We start from the raw sequence: 17,104 nt of genomic DNA on the forward strand, positions 1-17,104 counted from the left end.
AGGACATCTGATAAGGGAGAATTTATGTTCCATTGTCCATACTATTAAGCCGCATACACACATCCAATAATAGTCGTTGGGAAGGATCTTTCACGATCCTTTCCAACAACTAGCACTGCATGATGCATGAACGAGCGATGTACATACAGCACCGTTCTGCTCTATGGGGAGGGGGAGAGCGGCGGAGCAGCACCCTACTGCGTCCTCTCCCCCTTCCCTTGCATTACGATCGTTAGTCCTCCATAGTCCATGGATCTGCCAGGACAGTCGTTTGCCCTCTGAGCCGATTATCGGGCGAGTACCGTTGGACGTGTGTACGTAGCTTTAGACACAGGCCCTAAAAAAGGGCTCCAGCCTCCTCTCCGGTACCCTTAAGGGAACATTATTAAATTGGGAATAGGGAATAAAACCAAACCAGCATTACCAAGACAGAACCAAGAACTAAAGTTGCTTGGATGGCCAGTGATTCTCATGACATTGGTTCTTGGGCTTGTTTTGGTAGTCTGATGAAGCGGGGATCTACGGTCGTTTGGTTTTCCTTGTTGGGGAGCCCTAGCCCAGTACATTGATGGAGCAGGAGGTCCACCAAGGAATGGGATCACTTGGTTCTGGTCCATTCCATCTATTGTCACCATCAAGACCCTCACTTTGTTTGGAAAACAGAACCAAATGTGCCTTATGCATTTTTTGAGTAGTTCCTTTTTTATTTATATTTATTATATATTAAAAATAATGAATAATATTATAAATAATTACCCCAAATTGATTATTTACATTTTTTAGGTACTTCTTTACCAGCCTTTTTATTAAATGCCCCTAGACATTGTAGCTGCATATTGCCATTTTTTAAGATCCCCCAAATAAGAGCATGTACCATGGGGTTGAAGTTATGAGGCTTGGAGGGCAACATTATAAATGCACAAACCCTATGCTTGAGGAATATCTTAAAGTTGCCCTACAATTTCTTGAATACCGATGTTGGATATGGGTCTGGTTCAAAAGAGTTACAGACCCAGGGGACAAGTTATGTCATTTTTCTGCTCTCATTTATAGTGATTAGCGGTGACACTTTTTAGCACGATCATCACAATTTGCAGATTGCCACTTTCAATATTTGCCACCAAAAAGTACAATAGGGGATTACAATATGGCAAATAATCACTAATCAACACCATAAAAAAAAAAAATGAAAGTGGAGTTTAGAAAAAAAAATTGGTGACTTTTATTAGCCAATTTTTGAAAAGTGGGTCTTCACAATGAGGGCTAATGTTAGCATTATGGGTAGGGTTAGATCAAGGGAAATTAAGGAGAATTTTCTCATTTTCAGTATCTAGGGATCGGTCTGTCCTGGAGGGCCCTCAGCTAATGCGGATAGCATAGTACAGACACATGGTACATGAAAGGCTTTTTGCTGCAGCTGTTCTATCCGTGTTATTTGGAGAGATGCAGGAAGCCTGCACAGGGCAAGAGGTGACATTAAATTAATTTTTATAAAGGGCAAGGTGACATCCCAAAAGGTCCAGGACTTTAAAATGTTGGGGAAGTAATATTGTTAGATCATGTCCTGCTAAGTCAGGATTTATCCCTGGGTATGTAGGTAATACTTATCTGCAGGGGATAATTGGAGAGAAATAGAGGCCCCATGTCAGATGAGTGCTGGAACTTCACTCACATCTTTGACCATCTATCGTGTGTACGGTCGTTCAGTGATCGTTCATGGTCTGAGCATGCACGATGAACGAATGTTCGCTCAGTTCCTGTGGTGCACGTCACTTCCTGTATCGTTCAAACGATCTCATCTATCGTGTGTACAATATCTGCGAACGATCGTGTCGTTATCTGTATGTACAGGATCGGTGCTATACGATCGTTCGCAGATATCGTGCAGGATCGTTCGTCGTTCGTTTACCAACGATAATAATTGGAAGTGTGTACGTAGCTTTAGTCTCTGCCAGTCTGAAATAGAAAATCCTTCAAACAGCTACAAAAAACTAACAAGGAGTTTCTCTCTCTATCTTTTTTTGGTTATATTGGGGGGGGGGGGGGTGTAAATGGGTGCAGTTCAGCTTTGGAGATTTGCCTCCGCAGGGAATATCTCATATAGAGTATAGGCACTGCCAGATGTGCGAATGGGGAGTCACATGCCAGTTTCTTCCAATGCTAAAACTGATCTTTATTACTCACATCAGATAATAGTCACCCGAGATGAACAGTCATGTTTGTTTCGGGTGAAAATCAGGGTCCCCTTATGTCCCCTGATGAAAAGAAAACGTTTTGACATTAGAAACATTTTCACTCCCCAGCCGTGCACCATCGAATGTTTTAAGCATCAACGGGGTTATTCATGGGAAAAGTGAGCTGCTGCTGGTTCTTGTCTGCACTTTGTATCGACGCGTCAACGTACAATCGTTCATCCGCAGTTACATGATAGAGAACACATGTCACTGCTGAAAAAAAACGACAGGTGCTCGACCTATCAGAACCGTATCCAAATAAGTCTGCATTAGTCTGGGATTCCACAGGGCGTTTATTATTAAACATTTCCTCTATATATTTCTATATTTGCTGGGCACCTGTTCATGAGCAGTTGTAACATGTTAGCGACATTCTGGGAAATAGAAACATGGTATAGCACAAAGTATATGGGCAGAGGACATGCCCGCCATGCCCTCCATTATGCAAAACATGAAAAATGTATATGCAAATAAGGCTTCTTAAACTCCTTCCATAGACTCCCAACTTCTGCAACAAAGGGTTCCAAATGGTTTTGAACGCTTCCCATTGGTTGAAAATGGGCACCTTCGAGCTGTAAGTCATGTGGTTGGCAAATGCCCATTACCAATGGGTGCTGGATTTTTATTATAAATTGACATCAATACATCAGAGCAATAACAGGGACAACTGATGGAGGGATTTAGTTCCAACCGAGGAGCAGTTCTTCGATACGTGAAATAGTTGGGAGGCACAGATGAGCCGTATTCCGGTAAGAAAATGTGCTCTGGTGATAGGGCCACTGGTGGATATAGCCAACTGTGCAGAACTAAGTTGAACGCCCCTTCCCCCACACACACCGAATTGACTTGGGGCCCTGTGTGGATTAGGGTCTGGGGCCCTCATGCAGCAGCACACTATGTACCTCCCTATGTCAGCCCCTGGACTGGGCTTCCTTTGCCTTGCAGTTGCATTAGGGTTAATTCAGATAATAAAGGCTGTGGACTTCGGAAAGTGAATCATGCCTAGTGAATGCGATGAAAAGAATACCCAATCACATCTGGAACTAAGCTTTTGGGTAGAGTTGCCCTTTAGAAAGAGTGATATATCCATAATTTGTCTCCGTCCTATTGCCCGGCTAGCTGTCCATGGACAGTGTTGTGCTAGCAGAGATGTTTTCAGTACAAGATCCCAGCTGTTTGTTCACCGAGGAAGATCCTGAGGCTTAGGGCAATGCTGCTTGTTTTGGAACCTGAAATATATGAAAACACATAAAAGAATGTATTGAATCCGGAACGCACCCAGGGCAGGAGAAGGCTGCGGGAAGGTCAGGCACCCTGCACGCAAATCAAAAAGGGTTTTTGTATTATTCTGCATCAACAGCAGAACTGAGACAGACAGAACACTTACAGAACAGAACACTATTCTTAATCATTGTCCTATGAGAGGTGACAAGAGTGGAATCCTTTTTTATTATTATAAACAGGGGAGTCATGGGGAGACCCACCTCATTTATTGTCCAATACAAGGGTGATATAAGGGCACCTACCCCCATTCATGTGATATGGGGTATTATGAGGGATCTATGACAATTCATTATTGTGCTGATCTAGTCTTGGTTCCTATGGAGAAATATACAAAGCTCTTCTAATAAGTCAATTTATTGTAATATCATTCTGCAGTAATTAGCTTCAAGGGATCTCCTTTATTGAGGGAGTCCATGTGATAAAAGTCACCAAGCCAATGTATGATTTAAATTAAATTGGGTGTTTTGAGTCAGTGGACTGATCATTTCATGCAGACAGCCAGGCACCAATACCATATGATGCCGATTACAGCGACGCCACAACGACAAAATCCCTATGTCGCCAGGAGCAGAAAACTCCTCCTATAGTCAGGAGATCTTTCTTTAAACTAAAAAGGGTCAAAGATGAAAACCATAAATTGTGTTTGTATAACCCTGCTAATAAGGACAAAAATGTTGGCATAATAGAAGAAAAAAGTAAATTCAGCTTTAAAATTTGAGTGAATTTGCTCAGTGTTTTTGGAAAGTATTCCCCTTATTTAAAACATTTTTCAAATGAATCTTGCTCGATCTAAATCCTGCCAGTTTTAAGGACCAGTGAATCTGATATGCCCCGTAGGGATTTTTCCCCCTCCAATAGACTGATGGGTGAACGTGGCCTCGTGTACCATTGCCATTTGGCTCTTGCTCTATTGAAGGCATATTTTTTGGGGGGGTATTCTAATTTTTGGGTGAATAAGTAAACTACTGTAAAGAAGTTTTGGGGAGCCTGGCACAAACATGGAAGGGGGAAGGGGGGAGATATGTACCAATGCAAAATTGATTTATAAAAATGTTGTATGTGAAAAAGTACCGCGAATAGATTATGGGACACCGAGAACTTCTACGGAGGGAAAAGTACCAATGCAAAAAAAAATCGGAAAAATACTGGCAGGGAGGGGAGGGGGTCTTCTATAGAGTAACATTTAAAATACACAAATTGTTCAAAGAAAGGGGAAATTTGATTTTTTGTTTATACATTGGCCTAGTACACAAGACTTGGGGCTGGTGTTTCTGGTGAGGGGCCAACAATGTTCCCTTGCCCTGCTTTGTAAATAGCAACCCATATGCCTCTCGGAACTTGGAGGTGCTTTGTGCTACAGTATTTATAAGCTAAAAGACCCTGGTGGGGTCAGACATTCTAGACATGAAATTGGGGAATCTTATTTTTTGTAATGGCTGACTTAGGGTAGCAAAGGCCCGGGACCAAAATTAAAGTTAGTTAGTACGGGAAAGCACTTTTCTTTTTAATGAACAAATGGCCAAGTTCTTACGTATAACATTTTCATTAGGGCAAATCCGGACAACTCATGTTCTTTTTGCCATACAAACTTGACTTGAAAATGGTCAAAAATCCTATTTTAATAGAGGGAATGTTGAAGTGAATTTAGGTTATTGAAGAGGGCCAACAATATGAGTGAATGAGATACAAATTAAATGTTCCATATATAATTTTTTTTTATATACAGAATGTAACCAGCAGGTGGCACTGAAGACTCACTTTCACAGATTCAGCTGTCTGTTTTTAGCTGCTTTGTTGAAAAACAAAAATGTTGTAAAGCAGAACTCCAGTTTTGCAATAATTTATAAAATAAATTGTCACACTTACATTTTGTTTAACATGTTTTCTTTTGTATCTGTTTTATTATTTTATTTTATTTTATTGTACTGTTTTATTGTTACTGTTATTGTACTGTTTAAAAAAGTAAAAATCTTTATTAATTTTATTTGATTTGAAAATAAATTGTCACAAAGTTTAAGAAATAGAAAAAGTAGCTTGGAGTGCAATACCCACCCTCTTGTCCTCTACAGATTTGCACTCTTCTGGGGTTTATAATGGCCAACAAAATTCAGTTGTCCTGAGCACTGGCCGTCATTGGCACTCTGAGGGAGCATTACTACATCATCCCGAGCTTACCAGAAAAAAACATTCCGCAGGTCTACCAATGCAGGTGCAGAGAAGTATAGACCCTGATATCTCATGTGCAAGGCCAGAAGGCTGTTTTGTTCATAGTATGTATAAGTGGAATTTTTATTTTTTTGTTAGGTGCTGGAGGGGGAGGTGCATGGGGAGGCCCATGTGTTCACTGGAAGCATGCCCATAGGTCGAGGAAGCAGAGAGAGTAGCTCAATACTGTGCTGCCTCTCATTTCCCTATCCAGTCGCAGGCTGGGGGAAGGTGGAGAACCACCTGGGCTCAGAGGAAGTGGGCTGAATGATACTGGAAGACAGAAAGTTCTACATATGAAATCTTTGAATTGGAGGTAAAAACTGCCTAACATTGTGTTTTTAAGCTAATAAAGGGGTATTCGTTTGTATTTTTTCTTGTTTTTAGCTGGAGTTCTGATTTAATCTCATTTAATTTCTGAGTAGACAAAATCCTTGTGACAATTTCCATTTGAAGTTATTTCTCAGAATATTAATGTTTGCTTCTTAGCATCATTTCTATTTCCGGAATCTTCTATGAAGTCTGAGCTCCCCCTCCAGCCACATCTATGAAATGTCCCTTCACCAACGTGTTTTTCTCGCATGACATCAACCGTCACATCACAGTTTGCTTCCCAAACAAGAATTTATTTAGTAAGTTAAGGGCAAAAGGCAAATGCATGTCTGAGCAGCAGAAAAAAATATTCAGTACATTTCTGCAATATATTTTTCCCTGTGTATAGTCTAAGTATTATAAAGCGTTTTTTTGTTCTAAACCTTCACCCGGCCTACAAATTATTCCATTTGTTTTTTTGAAAAGGAAATATACAGAAAAGGTAGTTGTCAGTTTAACCAATAATGTGTTTTATATTATTTATGCTCCTCATGGGCGTGGCAGGGGCATGGCATTTCTAAATATACTTTGAGCCAATAAATCTCCTTCCTACCGATCTACAAAAGCTAGGAGGTGCATGTTTCTAAATAGGCCACATGGCCTCCAATGTGTATTTATTAAAAATAGAATTTCAGGATTTTGGAAGAGTCTCAACCATGTTTACACGTCATTGGATATCACATTTTATCCGCCTGCTATGATGGGAGCTCACTGAATGTGTATTTATAAACAGGGGAGAACATAGGATGGTGCAAAGCGTGCCCCTGCACAAGGGTCCCACACCCTCACTAGCTGACGGGGTTCCACAGGGGCCCCAAGTCAGTTCATCAGGGGGGGCCCAAGTCAGTTGTGCACAGGGGTCCTCTGTTGGCTATATATGCCACTTTTTATAAAGTTTCCACATCTAATTCTTTCTATATTTAGGGATATTATTTACATGCCAGAATTTTATTCTCAATGACAGCCATTCTACAAAGAGAAATGTAGAATGGCTGTCATTGTAATGTAATGAACTATTACAGGTGATGCTTCCCACAAGCCCACCTAGGTGGGGGCCTAGGTTGCCATGGCCACTAGGGGTGGCATTTTTACTGCTATGGCAGCTGTAATATTATCATTTTAATACTAAAATTGCTTAACATAGGGCTGCCCACAACCATCATGGCTCCCACCAATGGCTGGCCGGCCTAGGGAAGAGAAAACCTGGCCCTGAATGCAGCCATCAAAATCAGAAAGATCACTTTTAGATGGATTTGCCTTTGAACCTGCTGATATGAAAATGGAACCCGCATACATAAATTCAGCTTTATTAAACTACATCTTAACACAACATTTTAAGGCAAAAATTACAGTACAAAAAATGGATTGCCACGATTACATCCAGAAAGCCAACACAACCCAAATTAGATTTGGGTTTCCTACGGCTATATAAATACGTAACATCAGCAAGGGTAAAAAGTCTTTCTGAAACCCTAGGAGTTCACACTGCTAAATCATCTGAGCGGGCTTTGCTACTGGTGCGGCTAGTTTTGCTCAAGCGGCGGCCACTCTGGCAGTAGCCATTAGGCATGTGGTGCGGTGCAGAATGGTTGGTCACCGGGGCATTTTGTGAATAGTTGATGTGAATGAACTGTTCTTGTCCAATGTCATCTTCGGTTTGGACCCTCTCGGTGGCAAAGTTGGCCGTGTTTTGTTGCGATGCAAGAGTGTTGCTGAATGAGGCGCCAAACTTGCCTTTGCCAGTGTTTAAACATTGGTTAAAATCGGGCGGAGGTGTACAGCTTAGGGAGCGGTGCTCCGGCTCTATGGTGGCCACCCTCAAGGAGTTTGGGGTACTTGGTGGTGGTCTAGATAATTTTTCTTTGAGCGATTTCCATGACAAATAGTAGAGCTCAACCAGGCTGAGGAGAAGAGAGAATGTGGCCACCGCCAACATGAAGACGATGAATACGTTTTTCTCAGTTGGCCTGGATACGTAGCAGTTCACAGGATGAGGGCATGGCTTCCTCTTGCATACATAGAGGGTGTCCAAGAAAATTCCATACAGCATATATTGGAGAACGATAAAACCTACCTCCATCACAGTGCGGATGAGAATGCTACAAACGTATGTGTTAAGCAAACTTCCCCGAAGCCTAATTTTTCCACTAATCTCATCCCTGTAGGGAAGTTCAACTTTTTCTACTGGGTACTCTTGCTGGTGGTATGTTGAGTCCCCATTCATATCCTGCTTGGATTTCATTTCCTCCTCCCGTAGTTTTTTCTTCTCCTCCATCCTTATGGTGTGCATGGCGTGGCCCATGTAGAGTAAAGATGGAGTAGACACAAAAATGATTTGTAGAACCCAAAATCTGATGTGGGAGATGGGAAATGCTTTGTCGTAGCAAACGTTCTCACAACCAGGTTGGGTGGTGTCGCACAAGAAGTCTGATTTCTCATCTCCCCATGATGACTCTGCCGCAGTGCCAAGGACCAGCATTCGAAAGATGAACAGTATGGTCAGCCATACTTTGCCCACCACTGTGGAATGCTTCTGTACTTCCTCCAAGAATTCTCCTAGAAAGGTCCAGTCACCCATGGCTCCTTGTTTTGGTCAAGCACTCTATGAAAAGGAGAAAAAAAATATTATCATCTAAATAATAAATAGTAGAGAGAGAACTTAATTAGGGTAGACATATACAACTGAACCCTATGATGGGCACATGTGAAGATGATGGGTGGACAGGGAGCTGTGTAAAGATGGTGCATATTGAGATGAAGAAGGGTGACAAGGCCATTGTGTGGCAGCCATGCATGTTATTGCCTCCTCTAGCCAATATCACTCATCAGGCCTGATTTATTGAAGCTCTGCAAGGTTGGAGAGGATACACTTTAATCAGTGAAGCTGGGTGATCCAGCAAACATGAAATGGATCAGAGCCAGGATTCAAAACATTTGCTACCAAATAACAAATGAGTTTGATGAAATCTATTGTGGGCAAACCTTTTTAGTCAGGGGCCACAACCTAAAAAAAAATTTGACAAAGGGGTCAGGCCGATGGGAGAGTTGGTGGGGGTAAGCCATCATGACGCCACTGAACGTGACGTCATGATGGCATAACCACGCCCACTCCCCCATTGCAAGCCCGGAGCCTGCCCATCGCAGACTCCAATCCAGGGATGTGTTCTGCGGCTCTAGCCGGTCCACCCCCTCCCAGTGGGGTCCTTCTCCTGACCTTGCTCAGGGTGGCACCGGCCAGACCCGCGACCAAAGAGCCGGAGTCTAGACCAGTGTTGCTCAACCAGAGTTCCATGGAAGCCCAGGTTCCTCCAGGGGTTGCAAAGGGTTCCTTGAGCAATAAGCAGTTTGGACCTCTCAGGTCAGTTTAAGTGGCTCCAATGATCTTTTTGGCTGTCTGTAAGGGTGACATTGGTCCAATGTAAGAACCATTCCACACTTATATACTGTTAGCTGTGGATGTTTTCATTATCGAAGGGGTTCCCTGAAGACCTGAAAGGTATGTCAAGGGTTCCCCATATTAAAAACATCCATAAACACCTGTCTAAAGCCTCAGTTCCATTACGTTGCCACCAGTCGCTCTCAGCTATGTCTTCTCTTTACCCACCACCATCTTCATAGTAGAGAATCACCCCCTGCCCTCATGTCTTCAGTAAGCAAAGGAGACAATAAACAGGGCACAAGAACAGGGACCCATCCCTAAAGGGAAAGTAACAGATGGTAGTTTTCATGGATGACCCTTCCACACACGAATACAAGGCTTAAAGGGGACCTAAACTAAATATTTTCACTTTACATAAAAGGGTAGACAACCCTTATATGTAAAGTACATTTTTTTTTTTTCAGTGCCCAGCTCTTTTTTTTTTAAACCGCTCCTTTCAGTCTTGACCAGGATACCTACGTCACACATCCCGGGGCCCCTGGGTGCTCCTTGTGCGCATCTTAAGGGAAAAGAGATCCTGATATCACGAATGCGTAGTAAGGTTGGCTCTCTTTTTTTCCCCCTTTACAGCTGCTACGTCATCTGCTATCTCTCACCTAAGCACCCATCTGCGAGACCGTGTGACGTAGCAAGAAGACCAAAGAGAAGACCAAAGGTAGCCATGCTCAGCGACAAAAAACAATTCTAGGACAATGATTGAGGGAAAGTTAAGCACCATTGAGGGATCTCCAGGATTAAAAATAATTGTGATTTTTATTCCAGTTTAGTTCCACTTTTGGAATGCAGTTAGTGTTTGGCTTTCTTGTTAGAAAGTCCAGCATTGATGGCAAAATGTTTTGTTTTATACAAATGATTAAACAACAAGGATATATCTATTTATCAATGTGTAAACTTTCTAAATTTATTAAAAAAAACCTTCAACCCCGTAAAGGCACTTTTTCGCAACCCCAAAAAAAACACTAAACACAGTATTTTTATCAAAACTGGGAAAATTTACAAGAGCGGCTCAAATTCTCAAAATTGTATAAAAATGCATGGGAAAATGTGATTTTTCTTACCCATAATATCCTTTAATTAAATCATTTTAATAATGATAACTTTATCAGCACAAAGATTCCATTTTGTTATTTATATGAGATGTGTGACTTTCCCCCTCAGGGGTTTTGCTCAGATCAGACTTTATGGATTGTGCAGCATTTTGCTGAATTTAAAGCAAGATAAAGATTTATTGCATTTTTTTCTCCACGCTTGTCTCGTGATCAGCTGATGATACTTACCACAAATTAATCATTGTTCGCTATGATCATGTCCACTATGTCAGCCTTTTGTGGATTTCCTTAGGGAGCAATAGATTTGCCTGGTAACAAAAAGAAAATAAATTGGTCAGAGATGTTAAAATACTATAAATGGCTTGCTGCTCAAAATTAGAAATAAAAAAGTTAATTTATGTCAGCTAGCTATAATACAGATGCGAAGGGAGTGCAGGTAATCACCAGGGAAAAGCAAACAATTTTCAATAAAGTTGTTTGAGTTGGAGACAATCTGTAAAGTAAATTTTCATTAAAGTTTTGAGTTGCTTATTGGTATTTTGCTTAAAAATGGATTAAGCATTTATAATATTTCATTGCATTGGTATTATTTAAATGGGCTGCTCAATGTACCACCCAGAAAAGTCATCTATGCTGCACTTTTGAAATTCAGGGCATTGTGCTCAGTACACCGGTAAGAACACCAACATACCTGATACACATGCAATGCATGCATTCATTAAAAAAAAACTGTAATCCTTTCCTACTCTATGAAAGGTTTGGTGTTTATTGAATGCTGCAATGCACAGCAAAAAAAATAAAAATAAACAACAAATATATATATATATATATATATATATATATATAAAAATATAAATATATATACATATATGTATGGCCACTGGGAGTACAAATCAGTCCATATTTTAATAAATAAAGCAGCATTGTCGTTTGGAATTCCTGACAGCATATAAAATACGTTGGCCTCTGAATAAAGGGAAAGAAAAGGAGACAATATAATGCAAGTGACTAACACGATCCATCACACTTTATAATGTAATCTGATCTTCTATGAACTTCCATCCAGAGAATTCTTCCTCGCTGTGTGATTGCATTCATAAATAGTGAGGACAGTTATAGCTTGCATAGCAAAAGTCAGATCAGCTGAGGTTTATTATACATTCAATGTGATAGAAAACATGCCATACATGCAGCTATATGTAAACTTCATATCACCTACTGGATTGTCTGTTTACTCATATTACTCTATCTATCTATACCTCTATCTATCTATCTATCTATCTCATATCTATCTATCTATCTATCTATCTATCTATCTATCTATCTATCTATCTATCTATTATCTATCTATTATCTATCCATCTTCTATCTATCTATCTATCTATCTATCTATCTATCTATCTATCTATCTATTATTATTATTGTTATCATAATTATCAATAAACAGGATGAATATAGCGCTAACATATATACATCTATCTATTCCTAGTTTTTAGGAAATCCGTTCCAGGTTTGCTAGATCACCCAGGTTCTCCTATGATAGTCTATGTTTTCCAGTCTTGGAGTCATGCACTACATGAAGGGGTAATAAATCCCTCTACAGAAAAGATAATTCTGTCCCCTTTAAAGGGCCGGGTTGGCATTCCTGATCTTTTATCTCCTCATTGCTCCTGCGGCTGCTTCATTAAATAATCTTCCTTGTATACACAGGTGCCGCGTGATGTTTTCTCTCCATAGAGAGCTCATTCCCTGCTCCGAATAGTCAACATCCCCGGCCAGCGGGAGATTGCTGTGACAATAAGTGCTCGGCGAGGCCGCTGACAGGAGATGTATTGCGAATACACAAAGCTTGGAACTATAGCCGAGGGCTGACGTGAGTTATGGAGGGGATCTGGAAATGTGCAACAACCAAAGTATTGTGAAAGTAATGCAAAGCTAGAAGGATGTCAAATATGAATGTGCCTTAAATTTATTAAAGCAGAACTAAAGTCCCACTTTGAGAACTGGGGATCAGGCCGGGGGTTGTTGCAGAAAGGGGATAACTATTCCTAATTGCCAGATTGTCTCCCAGCTGTCAAATTGCACATGCGCAGCTCAGCATTATTAGCCAGCAATCTCAGCTTCCCTTGCATGTGCCAGGACTGTGCATGGAACTCCCGCGCACCTGTGTGGGACTTTGGTCATCCTGGCCAAAAAAGGTGGTCCAAGAGCTGGCTACGGGAGGAAAGAAGGGATGAAATTGAGTCCCTCACTATGGAACGGGAACAGATGAGTATTGATAGATTTAGTTCCACTTTAAAAATACATTCAATTAAACTTTTCTGGTCAGCTGTTGCTTATTGGTGCACAATTTGCAGATGGCACCTTATGGGGTCCACAATGCCCAAGCAAGGCAGACCGGCATCGAATGTTCCATACTAACCAAATGCCATGGTCAAACATCTAAATGTAGAATTAGAGACCCGTTATATGATCACGGCCTGATTACCGTAATACTGGCAAAGCAAAACATTACCGGCACCATAATGAATTCTGAGTTAGACCTGATGCAGCATTGTGTTCCCTACAAACGCCTTCAAGCAATGGTGGTAAATACCATGAAAATGTTGCTTCCCTGTACACACAGTGCGCTTGAATTTTGATTTTCTGTTATGGTTATGTACAAGTACAAAAATTTGGGTAAGGTTAAAAAATGACAAAAATTAGCCTTTACAGGTAGACCCCGGGTTACATACAAGATAGGGACTGTAGGTTTGTTCTTAAGTTGAATTTGTATGTAAGTCGGAACATGTACATTATTTTTTTAAATGCATTTAGGACAAATGTTTGTCTCAACATATTATTTATTTTTACCATTCTGTGAGTAAAGGCAAGAAAAAGCAGCTGTCCATTGTGCACCTATTAAAATCCACCCCTGCCCATCAAACTAGCAGGAAGTGATGCCAAATTAATAAAATGGGGACATAGACAACAATAAAAGCCTGGCAGAGATTCCAGCCCTTTCCTACTCTATACAAAACAAGGATATGCTCCAAAGTGCTGTTTTTAGTAAAAATGCATCCAAACCCATGAAAGGAAAATGTCATATATTGCGGAATACCAGTCCTTAGATGTAGTTGGCTGCTTTAGTTTTTTTCTGGTGATCCTGCCAGTAACATACTTCCTGTCCCAGGGTAACACTTATTCCCTTTATTATATCGGAAGGAGCCTCCAAAAACCTTCCCTTCCCCTCTCCTACAAAACTTAAAGGGGATCCCAGAGAAAAACACAGGAAGTCATTATCTCCTATGATTTGGCAAGATCAAAAGGTTTTGTTATACTTATCCAGCAGAAAAAGTAAAGGAAACAAAAGAAAAGTTAATCGTTGGGTTAACATGCACGGAGCCCCCCCAATCTTCAATATTAAAAGAAAAGAAGATACCTTACACCTTGTGCCTGGGTGGCTCTTGCTGGCTCTTGAGATTTGCTATACCTCCCTTTAAATATATTCACCCCTGGTTTGTTAAGTGAATCAGCAGACATGTGTGAATGTGTGTCTCCAGAGATCTGACGAAGTTTACAGGTCGGTGCTGAGTAAGTTCCAGTCTGGGAATTTGCGGCCACTGTCACCCGCCACAACTATGCCAAACACAGCTGCGGCCCATCACTTCTCGTACCACTTACTGAACGGGCCAAGGAGGAAATCAAATCTAAACAACACTTACGTTTTTATGATGATGAAGTCTAAAAACATGAAAGCCGGTCACACTTTATTAGGAGGCAGACGTGCATCAGGCTACCGGGTGTCTGCCGACCCAGCACCATGTGTGGGAAAAGAACGTTAACCAGTGTATGGTTGGCATTGCCGTGCATGGAAGATTCATTTCTCCGATGGGAATCATCTTATTGTAACTCAGATCAGAGCCTTTACAACCTTAGATCTACAATTGAGCAATCTGAGTTCTGATCCAACATGACTATACTGGTCAATTGGCTGAGCCCTATCATACCTATCAGCCCTATCATACCCAGTATAGACCTATTGGGCCTCTCCAAGGCTGTAGAATATACACTTTAATCAGTGAAGCTGGGTGATCAAGCAAACTTGGAATGGATCTAGTCCAGGATTCAAAACATTTGCTAACAAATAGCAAAAGACTTTGAAGAAATCCTTTCCAGAATTGCTGGATCACCCAGCTTCACCGATGAAAGTGTATCCTCTCCAGTCTTGGGGAGCTTTATTAAACTAGGTCCATCGGGTCTGATTTTTTAAAAGCTCTCCAAAAAAATCACCCCTGTTCTCCTATGATAACCTATCTGCTCCAGTCTTGGAGAGTTTGAATAAATCAGACCCAGTAGGTATGTACTTATGCTTTCTTCTCATCTCCAAAGCATTGGTGATGAGGTAAGGACATTCTGGGTCAACGGGTATTTGTTTTTTGCACAAAACACATTTACCAAAACACAATCAGTAATATATTTATCACATGGTAGCAAATAAAAGGAGGTTTATATACATTTATGAGCCCCCTCTCTTTTTTCTCTTTATCATTTCAGTGATACCAATCACTAAGTTTCTTAGCATTATTGTAGGGATTTCCCAGCTTAATGTACATTCCATTTATCGAAAATGCAGCTGCCAGAACCTATTGCTTCCTATTTAGGTTACAATTTATCCAGTGCATGGCCCCATAGCATCTGCATGGTTTGCTGTGGCCACGGTTGCCTTTGCATTCACTGATATATATGAGGCTATAAGTTATTGCACAGGGACTTGTAGGAAATGCTCCGTGTAAGAAGTCCCAACCTACGTTGTTACTATTGCTTGAGTTGGTTATGCAGCTTTGTTATCTCCAAATATGACTTGTCTATGGCTGCTCCTACAGTTCCACAATAGTCTTATCAATAAAGCTTCAATAGGAGCATGGATTTTACTCATGGAGAAATTGCCATTACAGGTACATTATTATTATTTATTAATATTATTATTATTATTATTAATAAACAGGATTTATATAGCGCCAACATATTACGCAGCGCTGTACATTAAATAGGGATTGCAAATCACAGACTAATACAGACAGTGATACAGGAGGAGAGGACCCTGCCCCGAAGAGCTTACAATCTAGTAGATAATTATTTTCCTGTGTCTTTATAGCACCGACATATTACACAGTGCTGTACAAAGTCTATAATCATGTCACTAACTGACCTACTGAAACCCTCCATTACAATGTCCCTTCTATAGTCAAATGGCATTAAAACAGTCTAAAGCCACTTTTGGGGAGAAGCCAATAAACCTAACTGCATGTTTTTGGGATATGGGAAGACAGATGGAGTGTCTGGTGGAAGCCCCCACAAACACAGGAAGAACATACAAACTCCATGTAGATAGAGTCCTGTCCAATAAATGAACCCAGAGCACAGGCAAGAGCGATAGCCACTGAGCCATCATATATTTTTATTTTTGAGAACACATGCCCTCTGTGTATCTGTTCATGGGCGCCGACCTCTGTCTGTGGACCCACTGAAAATATAAGCGGGATTGGCTCTGTCATAATACAGGGCCCGCTATGATCCCTTACAGGGAGCTAAACATATAAGGTTTGGGCATTGGTTGTCATAGGGAATGTGACCTGGGCTGACATGAATCAAGCACTGTAAACTCTCCCCAGCTGGATGGAAGTCTTCTGTTATTCTATGAGGCCCACAGACGTTGAAGCTCATCACATACTTTGCTTATATAAACATCATTCGAGGCTTTATATATTGAACATTGTAAGTGACACCGCTTTATCTCCCAAAGGTCTGAAATGTACAGATGTAATGATTAGGTCAGCAACACCAGGGAACGCCTAGATTTATTGGAACAATTTTGTGCTTGGTCAACCGAATGATATTGCCAGTAATGGATCAGTCAGGAGTAAAGAAACTGCATCTTCGTGTATGATTTTCTGCCTTTCCAACCTTCTTTCAAATATTGTTACCTGTATGATAACTGTGGTGCATTGCAAACCAGCCACATTCTGAACATTGTAAGGAGAGTTGTGCACCCTTATGGGGGACGCTGTTATATGAAGGATATGAAGGGGTGCAATAATTCATTATGTCTCCAAAATCCTGTATCTAGGTTATAGCTTTAATATACAGGCCTTATAATAAATAGTTTTAGTATTCTCATTATCATGTAACACAAACTTTTCTCAACTTTTTAAGCCCTAGAAAAAAATTAAGTTCTTGGAAAACCAAACCAAACCTGAATTGGGAGTATTTTATGTATTGTGTGGTTTGGTGTATAGGCAGTGAAGTGAAGATTCTGGTTTTGGCCTATATGCAGTTGAATGAGGTTTTTGGTTTGGATAATGTGCAGTAAAGCGGGGTTTGTGGTTGTGGTCAATATACATTAGAGCAAGATTTAGGATTAGATCTATATACAGTGGATTGGGGTTTGTGGTTTGGTCTAAATATTAGCAAGATTTGTGATTAGGTCTATGTACAATAGAGTAAGGTTGGTGATTTTGTCTATACACAGTACAAGTTGG

General features: G+C 40.7%; 1 protein-coding gene across 3 annotated transcripts in view; it reads right to left on the minus strand.

Annotated features, from left to right (window-relative positions):
- Positions 1-7,386: 7,386 nt before the first annotated feature.
- The window catches only part of GJA5 (gap junction protein alpha 5), a 40,453-nt gene continuing 30,735 nt past the window's right edge, over positions 7,387-17,104 (minus strand). For all 3 annotated transcript variants that reach the window (XM_072398338.1, XM_072398340.1, XM_072398339.1), the window contains exons 2-3: positions 10,812-10,891; positions 7,387-8,697 (exon numbers count right to left, since the gene is read on the minus strand). In XM_072398338.1, the coding sequence (XP_072254439.1) occupies positions 7,576-8,673 (1,098 nt within the window). In that variant the 5' untranslated portion in view covers positions 8,674-8,697; positions 10,812-10,891 and the 3' untranslated portion in view covers positions 7,387-7,575. The remainder of the gene's footprint in view (positions 8,698-10,811; positions 10,892-17,104) is intronic.

The sequence above is a fragment of the Pyxicephalus adspersus genome, chromosome 1 (assembly GCF_032062135.1).
Source record: "Pyxicephalus adspersus chromosome 1, UCB_Pads_2.0, whole genome shotgun sequence".
In the NCBI taxonomy this organism is placed as follows: Eukaryota; Metazoa; Chordata; class Amphibia; order Anura; family Pyxicephalidae; genus Pyxicephalus; species Pyxicephalus adspersus.